The sequence below is a fragment of the Lontra canadensis genome, unplaced genomic scaffold (genome assembly GCF_010015895.1).
Source record: "Lontra canadensis isolate GAN:19392208 unplaced genomic scaffold, GSC_riverotter_1.0 scaffold40, whole genome shotgun sequence".
Lineage (NCBI taxonomy): Eukaryota > Metazoa > Chordata > Mammalia > Carnivora > Mustelidae > Lontra > Lontra canadensis.
Window position 1 is genome coordinate 11,417,370 of NW_022631034.1, and position 19,267 is coordinate 11,436,636.

The 19,267-nt window shown below is 38.7% G+C and overlaps 1 protein-coding gene and 1 non-coding gene across 3 annotated transcripts in view; one reads left to right on the top strand and one right to left on the bottom strand.

Annotated features, from left to right (window-relative positions):
• GIPC2 (GIPC PDZ domain containing family member 2) overlaps positions 1–19,267 on the top strand; it is a 77,793-nt gene that overhangs the window by 32,144 nt on the left and 26,382 nt on the right. The window contains exons 2-3 of one of the 2 annotated variants that reach the window (XM_032870183.1): positions 600–785; positions 11,654–11,834. In XM_032870183.1, the coding sequence (XP_032726074.1) occupies positions 600–785; positions 11,654–11,834 (367 nt within the window). The remainder of the gene's footprint in view (positions 1–599; positions 786–11,653; positions 11,835–19,267) is intronic. The other variant, XM_032870184.1, reaches the window with a different exon arrangement.
• On the bottom strand, positions 3,812–3,918 carry LOC116875123. Its single transcript, XR_004384143.1, has one exon. It is a non-coding gene; the product is annotated as a U6 spliceosomal RNA (small nuclear RNA).

Here is a 19,267-nt window from a genome sequence, read left to right on the forward strand (position 1 = left end):
AGTTCCTTTATTTTGAAAATTAAGGAACTGGATTTGTGGTCTTTAAGGTCTGTTTTAGACCTCTTCATTTTAGTACTTCATTCATTACTTTTCTCAAGCACTATAATGCAAGATACATAATTTTCCTCATTTAAAAAAAATCACCAGTTTTCAAAAACAGTCTTGCTTATATTTTCATTGTGGTAAACATGTCATGGCCTTGCCCTTGGGAACACAACTTTTGGTTTTGGCATTGTAAATGGCAGGTAATGTAGGTGTTTAAATCACTATGATCTGAACTCAGAATTTTGCTCTTGACAAACACAGGCTTTGTGGTCTTAGGCAAATTACTTTCTTTCAGTAGCCTAAAATTCATCCTTTATAATTTGGAGGTGATAATGTATTTCTAAAGTCAGTGTGAGGATTAAATGAGATCATGGCTGTCAATTGTTTAGAATACAGCCTTGCCTATAGGAAGTACTCAGTGTATATTACCTGAGGTTAATGATGTAACTTCTTAGATCATAAATCGAGGACTGGTTCACTCAAATATTTATAAACTAATGATCAGAATGCTTTGTGATTGAAACTGAGCTAACCTATTTTTTTCTTTCGTACAGATCTTATATTGCACTTTAAACACACCTAAAGTTGATATGGAAAATCTCTTAGGATCGCATGTAGGTCTTGAAGATTTCATATTTGCCCATGTGAAAGGGAACCAAAAAGAAGTGAATGTATATAAGTCGGAGGACTCACTTGGTCTCACCATTACAGAAAATGGAACTGGCTATGCTTTTATAAAGGTAAGTCTTAAAAAATAACTATGTGACCTAACCGAGGGTAATATTTAAGAAAATCTACCAGGTCGAAGAAATCTTCAGATTGGAAAGCTGGCTTAGCCGGGATGTTTTGATAAGGTTTCATTTAAAAAAGCTTGCAAAGACCTCATTTTTTTGTTTACCCTTTCCTTGAATTTCTTACCTTCAGTTTAAACTTCCTCTAGAATTTAGAACTTACTGAAAAGGAAAGTCTGGTCCTGGTGCCCATTCATCCATATGAGCTCTTGTAGGTCTGTAGCTCATTAATATCTGATGACTTCTGTGTTGATTTCCAATGTTTTTTTTAGGGTAATTTCCAAGTGAGAGAGAGATAATACTTTTTTTTTTTTTTTTTTTTTTTTTTAAAGTAATCTCTAGGGGCGCCTGGGTGGCTCAGTGAGTTAAAGCCTCTGCCTTCGGCTCAGGTCATGATCCCAGGGTCCTGGGATTGAGCCCTGTGTCGGAGCTCTCTGCTTGGCAGGGAGCCTGCTTCTCTTCCTCTCTCTCTGCCTGCCTCTCTGCCTGCTTGTGATCTCTATGTGTCAAATAAATAAATAAAATCTTTTAAAAAAATGTAATGTCTAGATGCAGTGTGGGGCTCAAACTCACAACCCTGAGATCAAGAGTTGAATGCTCTACCAGCTGAGCCAGGCAGGCACCCTAAGTGTAAACATTTTTTTAAAAAAGATTTTATTTATTTCTTTGAAAGAGAGAGCATGTTAGAGTGTGAGGGTATGCAATTTCTTTGTTTAGGTACAAAGAGAGCAATATAGAGCTGCAAAGATGAGAGAAGGTTTGAGATAGTATGAAAAAGCTAAGAACTGAGGAATAATAAAAAGGAAAGTAGATTTATCTCTTTTTGTTTTTTTAGATTTTTTTTTTTTTTTTCCAGAGAAAACGAGCAGGGGGTGGGGCAGAGGGAGAAGCAGACTTCCACTGAGCAGGGAGCCTGATGTGGGACTTGATCCCAGGATGCTGGGATTATGACCTGAACCGAAGGTAGATACTTCACTGACTGAGCCACTCAGACGCCCAGGCTCATTTCTTAAATCCTTCTATTAAACAACTGCAAAACAGCTGACTTCTATTGAATGCTTATCATGTACTATGCACTTTATGTACTTTTTCTCAATTCTCACAGTTCAATTTGATACTATGTTTTTTCTTATTGATGTACAACAAATTTTTAATGTATAGCTTACTGTACTCATACCTGTGTAACCACCACCTAGATCAAGGGAAACTTCATTTCTACCACCCAGAAGTCTCCCTGGTGACTCTTCCTAGTCACTCTGCTTCCCTGCCAAAGGCAGCCACTATTCTGACCTCTAATGCCATAGTTTTGCTTGTTCTTGAAATTCATTAAGTAGAATCCTATGCTCTATTGTTTCTGGCTTCTTTTGTTCAATATGGTATCTGGGAGATTGACCTGTGGGTAGGCAGTATTATTAACCTCTGTTTTAAAGATATAGAACCAGGATCAGGGAGGTTAAGTAACTTGCTTCAAAGTCACGTAGCTGAAAAACTCAGGATTTGAATTCAAGAGATCTGGTTTCAGAGCTGACTGACATTCCTATCCACTTCACTAAGAACTAGTTATAAATTTCATAAGCAAAACATATTTCATGTTTTTATTTTGCCCAAATCTTTGCTGATGCATTGTCATCATTAAAAAAAAGTCTTAAGGAAGCTATCTTTTAAACTGTAAATAGTACTTTATTTAACTTCTCATTTGATAGAGTGGTTATTTTTAGCTCTGCAAAAGATATGAGTGTGCCGAAGGTTGAGTGGGTGATCAAATGGAAAATCGTGAGTTGGGAAAGTCATGTGGGATTATCTGGGGGAAGCTCAGGACATGAAGCACATGCAGCAATGCCTTTCTAATGTCAGCAGGAAAGGGCTTAAAAGTTTTGCAAGCACGTGTGGATTTTTTAGATCTTAACCTCTGATGTTCAGAGCTTGTGTTCTTTATTTTTTTAATGCCTCCTTGAACATGGGCCTGCCTCTGTACTTGTTACTAGTCCTGTGAGAAAGTACATGATGGCAAAGAGAAAGTGGAGCATAAGCCAACTGCTGACATATAATTCAACTTAGAGAAATGAATATCCTACGGTGTATGTGGTTAATAAGACTAAAAATCGAGGGGGGTCGTAATTTAAAACTTACTGAAAGATTGTAAGGACTTCCATAATACCCTTGACACATTTCTCCAGTTTTTACCATTTGCCATATTTGCTGTTTTGTTCTCTCATACGCATGTGTATATGTATATTAAATTCAAATACATACAATTTTTCTGAACTACTTGAAAAAGTGGATTGTATATATTACACCTATTTTGTCCTTACTGTTTCAGAATATACTTACTAAGCACAGGGTTTTTCCTCTATATAACTATAGTATCACAGTGAAATTCAGAAAATCTAATATTGATAAAACTACAGTATGGACATTAGTTTAAAATTATTTTATCAGTTGCCTAATATCCCATTTAAACTAAATGTACATATATAAACAAAGTATTTTTTTTTAAAGATTTTATTTATTTATTTGTTAGAGAGAACGCGCGAACACAGGCAGACAGAGTGGCAGACAGAGGCAGAGGGAGAAGCAGGTTCCCTGCCAAGCAAGGAGCCCGATGTGGGACTTGATCCCAGGACACTGGAATCATGACCTGAGCCGGAGGTAGCCACTTAACCAACTGAGCCACCCAGGTGTCCTTAAATAAAGTATTCTATTCAGAGGTTACTTGGAATAGGTTTTTTCCTGCTCCTTTCCCCACTAGGTAATTGTTATTTATTTGAAATGCTGTTGAATCCATTTGCTTCTCTTTGAATTGGACTTTTCCCCCCATCCTTGTTTTTTTTTTTTTCTGAATACATCAAATGTTAACATGATTCGAAAGTTAAAACTATACTAAAAGACATTCAGAGGTCTGTCACTCTTTCCCCTAACCCTCTATCCCATTACTCATTTCTCCCACTCCTTATAAGTGATCATTTTCATTAATTTCAATAATGAAACATTCCAAGAGTTTGTGTGTCATTCTCATTCAGGGACTGTGTTAAACTTTTCTGTATGGTTCCAATTTTAGTGTATGTGCTGCTGAAGTGAGTACATGATATCCCTTCAGTAGTGGCTAGAAATCAGTAGGTTAGAGTAGGACGGTGTGGTATAGATTTAGAAAAGGGTAAGGAGGAAGAATTCCATGACTAGGGAGGCAGTGTATTGTGATGCCTGGGAACATGGGCTTTAGAATGACACAGGCCTAGCGCGCCTGGGTGGCTCAGTTAGTTGGACATCTGATTCTTGATTTTGGCTTAGGTTGTGATTTCAGGATCCTGGGATTAAGCCCTGTGTTGGGCTCCATGCTTTTTTTCCCCCCGCTAAAGATTTTTTTGAGAAAGACGATGAGTGAATGAGAGCACAAGCAGGGGGAGGGTCAGAGAGAGGGGGAGAAGCAGATTGTCTGCTGAGCAGGGAGTTGGATGCAGGGCTGGATCCCAGGACCCTAGGATCATGACCTGAGATAAAGGCAGGGACTTAACCCATTGAATCAGCCAGGTGCCCCCAAAAAGCAGTTTTAAGAGGGAAGTTCATAGAGATAAATGCTCACCTCAAGAAACAAGTTTCAACCTAATTTTATACCTCAAGGAACTAAAAAAAGAACAAATGAAGCCCAAAGTTAGTAGTAAGATGGGAATAACAATGATTAGAGCAAAAATAGAGACTGGGAATATCCAGGGGCACTGGATGGCTCCTGGGTAGCTCGGTTGGTTAAGCATCTGCCTATTGATGTCGGTTCAGGTTATGACTGCAGGGTTGTGAGATCAACCCACATGTTGGGGGGATTGTTGCTTGGGATTCTCTATCTCGTCTGTCCTCTCCCAAAAGAAAGAGACTGAGAAGACAATAGAGAAGATCAATGAAACTAAAAGTTGGTTCTTTGAAAAACATTTGACAGGCCTTTAGCTAGATTTACCAAAAAGGACTCAAAACCAGAACTGAAAGATGTTACACTGGGTACCAGAGAAATGCAGAAGATCATAAGTGACTATTATGAACAGTTATACCTAACCTCTTGGACAGCATATAAGGAATGGGTAAATTCCTAGAAACCTACAACCCACCAAGACTGATGAAGAAATAAATCTGAATAGATGGATTTAATCTCCTTGATAGTAGTGAAAAACTTCCCAACAACAAAAGTTTAGGATCAGATGCCTTCACTGGCAAATTCTACCAAATATTCAGAGAGAAGAATTAATACCAATTCTCAAATTCTTCTAAAAATTAGGAGGGTGAACTCTTCCAAACTCACTTTATTAAGCCAGCATCACCTTGCTACCAAAACCAGAAAAGAATGACACAAGAAGAGCCAGTATTCGTAATAACATAAATGCAAAAATCCTCAACAAAACATTAGCAGTCATATTCAGCAATACATTAAAAGGATCCTACCTCATGACCAAGTGGGGTTCATTCTAGGGATGGTTCACTATCCACAAATCAATGTGGATACCACGATAACAAAGTGAAGGATAAAAATTATTATCTCAATAGATAAGAAAAAATATTTGACAGAATTCAGCATCTGTTTATGGTAAAAACTCAGCAAAGTGCATATAGAGGAAACATACCTCAATGTGATAAGGGTCCTATAGGACAAGCCAATAGCTAACATCACACTTAGAGGAAAAGCTTTGAGCTTTTCACCACTAAGAATAGGAACAAGGCAAGGACGCCCACTCTTGCCAGTTCTATTCAACACAGTATTGGAAGTTCTAGCCAGAGCATTTAGGCAAGAAAAAGATATAAAAGGTATCCCTGTTGGAGAGGAAGAAGTAAAATGGTCACTGTTTGGAGATGGTATATACAGAAAACTCAAGACTGTATCCAGAAAACTGTTAGAACTAATACATTCAGTAAAGTTGCAGGATATAAAATTGGTATGCTAAAATGTTATGTTTCTATATGCTAATAATGAACTATCAGAAAAATTAAAAAACAATTCCATTTATAGTTGCATCAAAAAGAATAAAGTACCAAGGAATAAATTTAACCAAGGAAGATAATAGCATATTGAAAACTACAAGATATCAGTGTAAGAAATTGAAGACAAATAAATGAAAAGCTATTCCATGCTCATGGATTGGAAGAATTAATATTGTTAAAATGTCTGTACTACCCAAAGTAATATTACAGAGTCAGTGCCATCCCTATCAAAATTCCAATGACACTTTTCATGCAAATAGAACAAATAGTCCTAAAACTTATGTGGAACCAACCATAGAAGACCCTGAGTAGCCAAGCAAGGTTGAGAAAGAAGAACAAAGCTGGAGGCAGCACACTCCCTGATTTCAAGGTATATTACAAAGCTATGGTAATTAAAACAGTGTGGTATTGGCATAAAAACAAACCTTGATCAATGGGGCAGAATGCAAAGCCCAGAAATAAACTCTTGCATATATGGCCAATTTATAACAAAGGAGCTAAGAATACACAATGGAGGAGGGGACACTCTATTTTTATTTATTTACTCTGGTATATTCTGTAATAAATGGTGTGGGAAATATGAGATTGCCAGTAATGGGGAAATTGGATAGCTACATGCAACAGAATGAAACTGGATCATTATCTCACACCATATACAAAAATTAATCCAGAATGGATTAAAGAACTGACTTAAAACCTGAAACCACAAAATAGAAGAAAAGCTAGGCGGTAAGCTCTCTGACGTATGTTTTGGTGATGATTTTTGAACCTGAAAACAGAAGCAACAGAAGGAAAAATAAAAAGTGGGACTATCTAACTAAAATATAGTTGGATTTAAAAAAATGGACAGAATATCTGGATAGACATTTGTCCAAAGAAGATCTACAGATGGCTAACAGGTACATGAAAAGATGTTTTAGGGCATTAATCATTAGGGAAATGCAAATCAAAACCACAGTGAGATACCACCTTGCACCTGTTAGAATGGCTATTCTCAAAAGGGCTAGAAATAACAAATGTTGGTGAGGATGTGGAGAAAAGGGAACCCTTGTGCACTGTTGGTAGGAATGTAAATTGGTACAACCACTATGGAAAACAATATGGTGTTTTCTCAAAAAAATTAAAACTAGAACTACCATACAATTGAACAATTCCATTTCTCAATATTTTAGGAGGAAAATGAAAATGCTAATTCAGAAAGCTAAATGAACAGGAATGCCTTGGTGGCTCTTTTGGTTAAGTATCTAACTCTTGATTTTGGCTCAGGTCATGATCTCAGTGTGGTGGGACCGAGTTCTGCATTTGGCTCTGTGCTTCGTCTGCTTGTCCCTCTCTCTCTGCTCCTCCCTCTGCGCACTCTTTCTCTCTCTAAAATAAATAAAATCATCAAGACAAATGCACCATGCATTTGTGTACGGTGTTCATTGCAGTATTACTTATAGTAGTCAAGATGTGAAAGCAACCTATGTGCCTATCCACTGATGAATGGATAAAGATGTGTGTGTATGCACACACACACACACACGCACACACACAATGGAGTATTAGCTGAATAAGAGAATGAAATCATCCCATTTGTGGCAATATGGATGGATCTCAAGGGCATTATGCTAAGTGAAATGTTGGAGAAACACCTATACTGTATGATCTATCTTCTATGTAGAATCTGTGCGTTTTTTTTTAAATTGAATTAAAAGCTAGTACTGCATGGTTCTTACAGATAAAACTTTACAGATGAAAAGACAACAGACTTAAACATTTGTGATTTTAGGTTTTGCGAGACTCAATTTCCCAGAACCAGAGTATATAAATAACCTAATCAGAAGATTCAGAGTATACTTTTAACAAAACCAGAAATTCCTAGAGTGGTTTAAGATGAGTTGGCAAACATTTATATAAGGGGACAGATGGTAACTATTTTAGGCCTTGTTGTAATTCAGGGTTATGTAGTCTCTTGGTACCACCTCTGTTTGAATCCCAATTCTGTCGTTTGTTGTGTTCTTTTGATCAAGCCATGTAATCACTGTACCTTGATATTCTCCTCTGTTAATGGAATGAGGCTTGCTTTGAAGGCTAAATGAATGAGCTATTTGCAGTTATGAATGTTTATTAGAACATCATTTGAGGACAGTGTTGGGAGGATCAGCAGCACAGATCTCAGAGCTGCTGACCATGGCAGTAAGGCATGCAGCTCAGACAACCTTGAATCTGATACGTAGGCTGTGAGGAGGGTGGGGTAATGCCCTCGAGTTCTGCTGCTGTCTGTGATGAACAGACGGAGTTCTGTAAGTATATGCAATGAAATAATGGAAAATACTATCATAATGGTCTGACATGATTGGGAACCTCTGAGTTTAAGAAGTTTGTGACTCCCATCTTTTAAAAAAATATTTGTCTTCTCTGCATTTTGCAATATCAAGCTCTTAAGCTAGATGAGACAAAGTTCTAAGTGTCATAGAGAATTATACTCAGTGACTCAGTAAATATAAGCGTGGAACTAACACTTTTCTTTTCCAGTTCTTTGTGTTTGAGTAGCACTTTTAGCAATGTTATTCTCTTTCATGTTAAGATTTTCAAAGCATAGAGTTTACTTATTTATGTAAGAGAGAGTGTATGCATGGGAGAGAGAGAATCTGAAGCAGACACTGCACTGAGCTCAGAGCCTAACGTGGGGCTCGATTCCACAACCCTGGGAGCATGACCTGAGCTGAAATCAAGAGTCAGACGTTTAATCAACTGAGCCACACAGGCATCCCTTTGCTTCTGTATTTTATTTCCCTCACAGTGTTCTTCAAGTTTCTTACAGCAGTTTCCCCATCTCTTCATCCCAGATCCTCATCTGCTACCTCTGACGATTACTCATGCTTTGACATTTCTCTTGCCCACCTGGATTCTTGCCCTGCTAATTGCTCTGACTTCTGGTAACTGCCTTTCCTCCTTCGGTCTTGACAGTCTTCTAGTGACCTCTGTGGCTCCTCACAGGTCTAGCACAGCCTAGATTTTTGTTACTCTGACCTTTAATTTACTGGTAAGGTTTATATGTGTCTGTAAAGTTTTCCATTTAAAAAAAAGTTTTATTTATTTAATCTCTGCATTCCACATGGGGGCTCGAAATCATAACTCCGAGATCAAGCATTTCATGGTTTTCTGACTGAGCCAGCCACGTGCCCTGTAAAGTCTTTCATTTAATTTTATATACTTACTTTTTTTTTTAATAAAGATTTTATTTATTTATTTGACAGACAGAGATCACAAGTAGGCAGAGAGAGAGAGGGAAGCAGGCTCCCTGCTGAGCAGAGAGACCCGATGTGGGCTTGATCCCAGGACCCTGAGACCATGACCTGAGCCGAAGGCAGAGGCTTTAACCCACTGAGCCACCCAGGTGCCCCTATATATTGCTTACTTTTAATAAAATTGTGACAAGTCTTAAAAGTAAGAGGTGGGACACTGAAATTTATATGGTGTTGTTGATCAAAGGAAAAAAAATAAGTTCGGAAGTCATTAAGAGAAATTAGAATAAAAATCAAGGAAGTGAGAGTTATATATAGATTTTCACATTCTCAAATGGCTTTTTTTAAAAAAAGATTTTATTTATTTATTTGGCAGACAGAGATTACAAATAGGAAGAGAGACAGGCAAAGAGAGAGAGGAGGAAGCAGGCTCCCTGGTGAGCAGAGAGCCCGATGCGGGGCTCGATCCCAGGGGTTCAATCCCAGGACCCTGGGATCACGACCTGAGCCGAAGGCAAAGGCTTTAAACCACTGAGCCACCCAGGCACCCCGAATGGCTTGTTTTTTAGAAGATTTTACTTTGTTAATTTGAGAGAGCGTGAGAGAGAGAGAGAGAGCATGAGAGGGGAGAAGGTCAGAGGGAGAATCAGACTCCCTATGGAGCTGGGAGCCTGATGTAGGACTTCATCCCTGGACTCTGGGATCATGACCTCAGCTGAAGGCAGTTGCTTAACCAACCAAGCCACCCAGACGCCCACATTCTCGAATGGCTTAAGAATGGGTAAATGTGGGGCGCCTGGGTGACTCAGTGGGTTAAGCTTCTGCTTTTGGCTCGGGTCATGATCTTGGGGTCCTGGGGTCGAGCCCCTCGTTGGGCTCTCTGCTCAGTGGGGAGCCTGCTTCCCCCCTCTCTCTCTGCCTGCCTCTCTGCCTATTTGTGATCTATCTCTGTCAAATAAATAAAATCTTAAAAAAAAAAGAATAGGTAGATGATAGGCTATTTAATAGTTTTTTTTGTTTGTTTTTTTAGACTCTAGTTTTCCTTTAAATCTTGCTTATTTTTCTGTAACCCTTTAGAAAACCCAGTTGCACTTGGTGGTATGTTGTAGTAACTCTTAATTCTGTTATAATGGTAATATCAAATCCTAATAAAACAGTATCAGATTATGAAATTTTTCATTTTTTTATATTTCACTTTTTAATGATAATAAGCTCTGAATTGACATTATCTCACTTGCATAAAGTATATTAATAGTTACTATTTTAATGAAAATAGGAACGTTCTTAAAATTTGGGGGTAAAAAAGAAACCGAGTTTTGGTATATAGCAATAAAACTTAAAACTTAAAGTCCAACCTTCCTAGAAGAGTCTTTTACAATTTTCTTTATTCTGTTGATATTATGGAGATGCTAGGGTATGTGAGATCAGTTTTCCTCTTAACTCTTAGATGCAGTGGTTACCCTACTGATTCAGAAGATGTTATTCTCCCACCTGGTAAGAGTGGGGAATGGCACAGGCTTTTGTTATACATCTAGTAGCCTCTCATATTTCTATCCTATCTGCCCGCATGAAAGATTGGACTCCTGAGGCAGACTGTGGCTTTTCTTTTGCCCTGTTCCTCCCAACTGTGGAAGAAGCGAACTGTGCAGGGCTGTTACCTGTGCAGTTTTTTCTGGGCCTCTTATCCCTAGAATTGTTCCATAAAATCTTAGTACTATCTTAGGGAGTGTTAGGTCTCCTTTTGATACTCTCCTTTTGATACTCTCCTTTTGATACTCTCCTTTTGATACTCTTTTGATACTCTTTATTGTATAGAAGTAAAATAGATATAAGAAAGACCAATTTGAAGTTTTCCTGTGAGTCCTAAGTTCTCCTTATCTAAAATGTATAAATGAAAAATGATAGTATAAAATCACTCTTACTGGCTTCCTAAATGGTAACCACATCTGTGTCTTATTAGTTATCAATGTTCTTAGCTGAGGTTGTACCAATTCTTGAATCACTACATTTGTTATTAAGGTTTAAAAAATGTAGCCAGTAAACAAACACCTTAAGGTCTATTCTCATGTATTGGGTTTCAGTTTGAAATGATTCAACAACCATTTTTGGAGGGATTTTTCTGTGTAGAACTGTGTTAGACACAGAGCATATAATGGTGAATAACACCATCTCTGTCTCCAAAGATATTACAGTTTGGTAATGGAGATTGAGAAGTGAATGAACAATTGCTCTATAGTATGCTGAACTGGCAAATTACTTGATCTTCCCAAGCTTTAATTTTTCTGATCTATGACATGAGACTCTCATAAAGGTTGTTAAAATTAAATGAGATGGCAGCAGAATATGTGGCAAGACCTACTTTAGAAGCATGAGAGTGACACTGTGACCATTCTTGGGGGGTGTCCCCCCAGGGGATGTCAGAAATTTCTCAGAGAAGTTGCTGATCACTGATGGAGCATAATTCTGAATGAGGTAAGAATGGTTGTCCTTTATTGCTTGGTCTTTCATCTTTAACTGAGCATTAAGCTGCGTTGTTAATATGTCAACATATATAATGTCTCAGGAGCATGACAAGTAATGTTATGCAGTTCCATTTTGTGTTATGTGTTATCCTTAATTTTCTTTCAGAGAATTAAAGATGGTAGCCTAATTGATGCGGTTAAAACCATCTGTGTGGGGGATCATATTGAATCCGTAAATGGAGAAAATATCACTGGGTGGCGTCATTATGATGTTGCAAAAAAATTAAAGGAATTAAAAAAAGGTGAATCTTTTACCTTGAAGTTAATAGAACCTAAGAAGGCATTTGGTAAGTTGGGTGTGGTTGTGTATGAGTATGAAGTGTTCCCTTCTGTGCCTTGTCTTTCTAAGGGTAGTAAGTTCTGAGGTGTGATGCCATGTGATACAGCGTGTCCATTGAGACTATAGAGAACAGCAGCACTACTGACAAGGGGAACAACAATTCAAGGAGGAAAAAGTTGTGTAAAAGGACAATTTCTGAAAGACCTTTGGAGTTACAAAGTCTCACGTCCAGTGACTTTGTGGCTGTTCCAAACTCCAAGAAGGGCACATTATATTACATTTATCTTGCTGAGCAATAAAATTCTTGATTGAGCTCTCTAAGCCATAATAACTGTTGGTTCATGGACCTCAACAGCAAAAACTTCAGTTGCACACAGAATTGGTATTTAAAATAGTTACCTAGTCTGTTTTAAAGGCTTCCCTCAATACCTTTCCTCCACTGGCATTTTGGATTTGGCAGCATCGGATGGTATGAAATTGGTTCCACTTTGGTGACATCTGTACTCGCTTGGTTTTAGCCACGGCAGCTGTGTCCCAACTGTTCAAACCCCAAGGGGCATCTCATCTACAGGAAAATGTGCCAGCTTTTCTCTCACTACCCAGCACTATTTTAATAAGCCAAATGACGGCCTGGTGTTCATCAGTGTTGAAATATCTTTAGCAGAATCATTCTAGGCTGCCCTTACTCATCCACGACCCCACCCAACTTAGGTTCTTTCCTTTGCTCACAGTAGATAAATATTCCTTATAGGTTGTCTCTAATGAATGTTTTTTCAGGGCAGTTAATAAAAATGATAGGAGAAAACAATGGATCTGGGCAATTACATTTTCCCTCCCTTAGCAAGTAAGGGACAGATACTAACCATATGGAAATGTAAATTCTTCTCTGCTTCCAAGGGTTTCTGTGCCATTTAATAGAAATACAGTGTAGATTATATGACTTGGGGCAGAAAGAGTTCCATAGAAGATGTAAGAAAAGAATGCTTTGCACTGAGCTATGTATAGATCTGTTGAATCCCTATATTGCATGCCTGAAGCTAATAGAACACTGTATGTTAACTATACTGGAATTATACTGGAATTAAAATAAGAAAGCAACCCCAAAAAGAAAACACGGGGTGGCAGGGGATCGGGGGAGGGAGAATGCCTTATGCCAGTGCTGTTCCTGGAGGGAATTATTCATTCTAGGAGACAGGACTATAGAAACTGTGATTCTGCATGGAGTGCAACCCAGCTTCTGAGCTCACTTGTCACAGAAGGTGGGCAGCACTCAGGTTTCTGTCTACGCTCCTTTTGAAGTGGGTGTTTTGCTAACCAACTCCCTGATTATTGTATAAACTGATAGGATGTAAGCAGTTTGAGCTATTTTTATTTGATTTAGACTCCTTGTAAATCAGTCATTCTCAATACAACTCAAGGAGTATAATTTCTTTCCACCTTTATTTCTACCGCTTAGTCTATTTTCCAAAGTTAATCTTTTTCTATTTTTTCATATTGTCTGCATCTAAATCTTGTGGTCCCTGTATCTTGATAGAAAGTTGCTGGTATACTTTAACTTGGATGCTTGGTTGATATTAGTCTTGGACGTTACAGAGATCATTGTATTTGGCTATTATTGCTCCATGATTAGATTTTTTTCCTTCAGTATCTGAGACACGTGTAGATGGTTGGGGTGCTGCTCTGCCTTATGTGCCTGACTACTATTAAACCTGCTCTCTGTTGCCCCATAGGAATTCCATGTACACATTTGAGAAGGACACTGTGTAGAATTTTCCTAGTGGGGGTATATTATTTTAGCATCCCAAATCCTGGTGGTGCTGTGGGTTAGGATATGTGGAAATTGATTTTGGAGCAATGATAGGTTTTTATCTTCTGAAGTTCCTCTGACAACTTAACTCAGCCCAACTTAAATCTGCTGGGCCATATGCATTTTCCACTCTGGGTCGGAACTTGACTTTGGGCCATAGCTTGGGGATTTCCCTCTTAGAAGTAGGCCTTGCTGCTCTGCCCATACTTCTGCCTCAGTTTTGCTGATTTTTGTCTTGGGATAAAGGCAATGCTAGTTTGTTTCTCATCCTTTGACTTCATCCCAGTGCTTTGTGCTTTTCTTGGAAGGGAGTATACATTAAAGGTACTTGAGGGATTTAGCTTCCCCCAGTTCTCTTGGTTCTAATCTTATTTTTTTCTGTCTCCTTCCTTCCTGTGTTTTAAGCATTATCATGAATGAACTGATTCAAATTCCTAGTCCTTCATGATTATCTGTCTCTCATTGCCTTGGATTCCTAGAGGAGAAAAGGACCAATGTAGGTGAGGCCGAATGTTCTGGTCTCTGTGATCACACAGGCCATCTAGGCTGAAGTGAAGTCATTTCTAGGATTTTACCAAAAGCTGTTGAAATAGCCATACACTCTAGTAGTTTGACATTTCCTTACCAACTTCCGTAAAGATTTCACCTGGGGAGTCATGTGGACTGTGTCCTAAAATGCAAGTAGTAGTATAGTTGGTTGCTTTGGAATGGTATAACAAGGATGATGAATACAACTTTCAGCTGTGGATAGGGAAATCTTTACAGCCTGCTCCTATTTGCATATTTTTGGTCCACCACCAGTCACATCCCACTTCCAGGAGCCATTATGTGAGCTGAGATTCTTTGAGAGCTATAGAATAAACACTTTCCAGGTTAATGAAAGGGCATTTTTTGGGGGTAGATTATCAAGTAGGTCTCAGAAACAAAGACTGTGTCAGTCATGCCTCAGGAAGGTCAGGAATAAAGGCCATTTCAGGAATGTATGAACCAGGCACCTTTCATGGCCCTGGCCTGATTAACTCCTTCCTGTTATTTCCTATCTTTATATCACTTCACTCAGGATTCAAATTCCTGGGAGAGCTGGGGAAACTGATTAGGTCATGTCCCATCTTGATAGTGGGAAGGCAGGCATGGTTAATAGGGCCACCAAAATCATGCAGAACAGTGAGGGAGAAGTTTCCGTTTGGGTAGGAAAAAAGTAGCAGATGTCTGTTTTGCCATTTCTCCTAAGTTAATATACCTTGTTTAGTGGAGTGTGTTGGTTTTCTCTTGACTTTGAGTCTGAATGTATCCATGCATGATACTGTCAGTCTGGATATATCAGAATGGATCTGGAGGGAGGCAGGGTATTGTCAGCTGGCTTTGGGTGTCTGGTCTTACAGATTTTTTTTTTTTTTTTTTCTGTTTGTGGGTGCTGCGTAAATGGCATTTTGGCAATGGACTCTCTGGAGGTACTGATAGCATTAAGTTTTTAAAAGATTTTATGTAGGGGGGTGGGGTTATGGACATTGAGGAGGGTATGTGCTATGGTGAGTACTGTGAAGTGTGTAAACCTAGCGATTCACAGACCTGTACCCCTGGGGATAAAAATATATTATATGTTTATAAAAAATAAAAAAAATTAAAAAAAAAAAAAGATTTTATGTAATCTCTCCACCCAACATGGAACTTGAACTTACAACTCTGAGATCAAGAGTTACATGTTCTACTGACAGAGCCAGCCAGGCTGCATCAGGCTTTCTTTAAGGCAGAGTAAAAGCCACGTTTTTCTTGGTGCTGGCCACCAGGTTTGGAAAGGACAACAATCCAGATTGGGACTATACTCCTGGGACGGTCTTTCATTTATGTCTCCCCCAAATAAGTTCTTGAGAATCTTCTGTGTTCCATGTGCTCCATTAGGCCCAGTGGATACTAAGAAAGAAGACTAAGCCATAGCTACTGCCTTTTGAGGAGCTCACAGTTTAGCAGAAGGCTGTTATTGACTGAATTGTGCCCTTCTAAAATTCATGTGTTGAAGTCCTAATCTCCACCACCTCAGAATGCGACTGTATTTGGAGATAAGCTCTTTAAGTAGGCATGAAGTTAAAATGAGATCATTAGGGTGGGCCCTGATCCAATGAGACTGATCTAAGAGGAGAAAATTTGGATACACATACACATAGCAGGAGAATGCCATGTGACCATGTAGATCTCTACAGACCAAGGAGAGAGGTCTTAGAAGAAAGCAACCCTGGGGATGACTTGATCTCTAACTTCTCTAGAACAAAGGAAATAGATTTCTTTTGTTTAAGCCATGTGGTCCTTTGTGGCAGCCCTAGGAAACTAACATAGAGGCCATTAGGCTTAAAGAAAAATTACAGTGTAAATTCTTTGACTGTGGCAGTATGAGTTCCCTAATAATCTAGAAGGTATAGATGGAATGTCTTAGCTGTCCTTAGCCTTGGGTAGATGGCAGGAACATACTGATGTTTTCATTGACTAAATATTTGAGGAGTTAGTACATGCTAGTTTTAGAGTATTAGTTGCTGGAATAATAATAGTTTCTTGAACATCTACTGTATTCCATCACCATACTACCTGCCTGGTATATCACATGAATAAGAACTAGTTCCTGCCTTCAAGAAGCTCTTATCTAGTGGGAGGAGATGAATATGAAAAGAAATTCAGGGGCGCCTGGGTGGATCAGTGGGTTAAAGCCTCTGCCTTCAGCTCGGGTCATGATCCCAGGGTCCTGGGATCGAGCCCCACATCGGACCCTCTGCTCAGTGGAGAGTCTGCTTCCTCCTCTTTCTCTGTCTGCCTCTCTGCCTGCTTGTGATCTCTGTCAAATAAATAAATAAAAAATCTTAAAAAAAATTCAATAAAGAGAATTAGTGGTGCTAATATGTACCAGAGGCATAAAAGTCGGCCACATCAAGTCAACCTAAGGAGTTGAGGAAAAGCTTCCAGGAGAAAATATTTGAGCTGGATCTTAAGAAGTGTGGTCAGTGAACAAATTAGGGAAGGTGGTCCCAGGTCGTGGGAGTAGGAATAGAATAAGCAAAGGTGTAGAGGTGTATAGCAGTGTCCTGTGCATGGGAATACCACGTATGTCTGTATGATTGGAATAGAGGTTCTAGGTGATTGTGTGGCAAGAGATGAAGCTCAAGGGTCAGTAGAGACCAAATAATCAAGAGCCTTATATGTGACGATAAAGAGTGGGCATTGAAGGGGTTTAAGCCGGTAGATGAGATTTGGCTTTTAGTGAGAGAGTTTGGAGACTATGTCACATGGGATTGGTTTATAAGCTCACGTGGCCAAGGAAATCCTTGAAGATTCTATTGTGTAGGTTGAGGAGAGAGAAGACGAAATCCTAAATGAAGGCAGAAACAGATTGGAGGAATAGACAGTGGTGTGCTGGAGCCATTTGTATACATCTTTTCCAAACTCCATGTTCAGTGACCTCATCTTAGGGGCTTGAAATTGGCTGTGGTGGCTTGTTTATATCACAGACACAGACAAGTACAGCAAATTTGATTTTTTTTTTTTCCTGGAGAGTTGATGGTTACACATTTATCTGCATACCACTGAATATTAAGAAGGTAGAGTTGGAAGGTTGGAATATTAAAAAGGTGGAGTTGGAAATTCATTGAATGTAGAAGTAAAATAGACTGCAAATGACGACCCACAGATTTGTGGCTTGGGTGAGGAATGGAATGGAGTGCTTTTCTTTAAGATGAGGAAAACTGGAAGAGAAATAGATTTGGGTGAAGACCTAGAAGAGAGACACTGTACTTACAATATAATTTTAGGCCTGCTGAGTTTGATACCTGTGAGAGAATTTAGTTGGAAATGTGTCAGAGAACTAGAGCCTAGGGAATGGGATTTATGAGTAATTTGAAGCTGTGGAAATCCAATCACTCAGAATAGTAAGAAAAAGACCAAGCCTAGAGTTGTGGAGGAAGCCCAGCATTAAGGAGTAGAAAGAGGAGGAGCCAGCATAGTGAGGAATGGCCAGACACAGAAGAGACAGCCTCTGGATGGCCTTTTCCCAAGCACTCAAGGACCTATTGCTTGTCCCAAGAGCAGGTGCTTCACTACAACTTTCCTAAGTTGGTGACAGGCTCTGAGGGAGAAATAAAGGCTGCTTTAAGGCACACCCTCGGATTGTCCTGTGTTGACCAGAGTTTATATCACTGTTTTTCATCTAGGGATCTCAACCTCTGTGTAGAACAGGGAGTAGAATTGAAAACTTCGTAGTGCTTTGTGCGTAGTAAGGGTAGGTTACATTGTACATAAAAGTTACATGTGTTTTTGTATATTTGTGTTCCAGATATATATGTATGTGCATCTGTATAATTGTGTTATGATATAATGTATATATTTCCCATCATGAGTCATAGCAAAAAATAAAATTTGGAAGCCACTGGTTTAAATGATTCCCTTGTTAAAAATTTGTAGTTTGGGAAATATTTCCCATACCTAACATGGTTTCTCCTGGTCAGCTGCTTTCTGATCCAAATTCTCTCCCTTCTAGCCATGAGTTGATGGCAGCCTTCCCAGTCCTTATCAAGTATCGGGTGGAATGTCTCTGGTGGTATTTTTTTTAGGGCATGGCTCACTTCCGTTCCCTTTTGCCAATGAAAAGGAACATGTCTCCACAATGAGCTCAACCTTGCAGGGTTTGCCCTGTAAACCTACACTTTCCCAAGGCCATGAAAACCCACTCTTCTTAACTTAAGCTCTAGGACCAGACTAGTTCAACTGGTTTGTTTCCTGTGAGGACTTTTAATTGCAGAAAAATAACTGTTAAATCTATGAAACTTAGATTGTTTTACTTGGATGAGTCTGTATTTATCCTGGAGGAGTTCTTTTGTTTGTAAGTGTTGCCTTTTATGGAAAGATGTTTATAGAAGGAGACCCAAAATATTTTTGTAAATTGTTTCCAAAATCAGAGGGAGTTGAAAGAAAAAGTTTACCTCCTAAAACATTGGTAGTCTTTATTTTGGGGTTAGATTTTGTAATAGAACTCTGGACTATGTCTTCTTTTAGAGGATTCATTTCTGTGCTATGTGTCTATCGGAATAGGATGTTCAGTATGTGAAGTACGCCTGAGTCCTTTGAGTCATTCACAGCTGGAAAACTCGGACCTCATCTTCGTGATTCAGCTCACTGATGTACTTGTTTTCAAAGATGAAATCTATTTTATATCAAGAGAGAAACTTTGGCTTTTAAGTTTTAGATAATTTTTTAGATAGAAAGTATTAAATATTAGAAAAGTCTATTTTTCATGCTATTTCTAGTGAAAAAGTTTCAACCAACAAATATGTTTTGTGCCTTTTCATGTATACTGAATTCTACAAAATATACTGGGGAATATGATAAAAGTTACTAAAGAAGAAGAAAGGAAAAGTAGTTAAATGTATAGACTCTGTCCTATATGGGCTGTGTGATAATGTGGCATTGGATGAATTACTTAAACTTTCTGTGGCTTGGTTTTTTCATATCAAAAGAGAAGATGGTAATAGTGTTTATCACATTGAGGATTAAATGATTAAACACATGAAAAAAAATCATAGATTAGTCCCTGCCACACGGTACTATTCAATAAAAGTGTTATTACTCTTATTATGAAGGGTAGCCTTTCTTGAAGT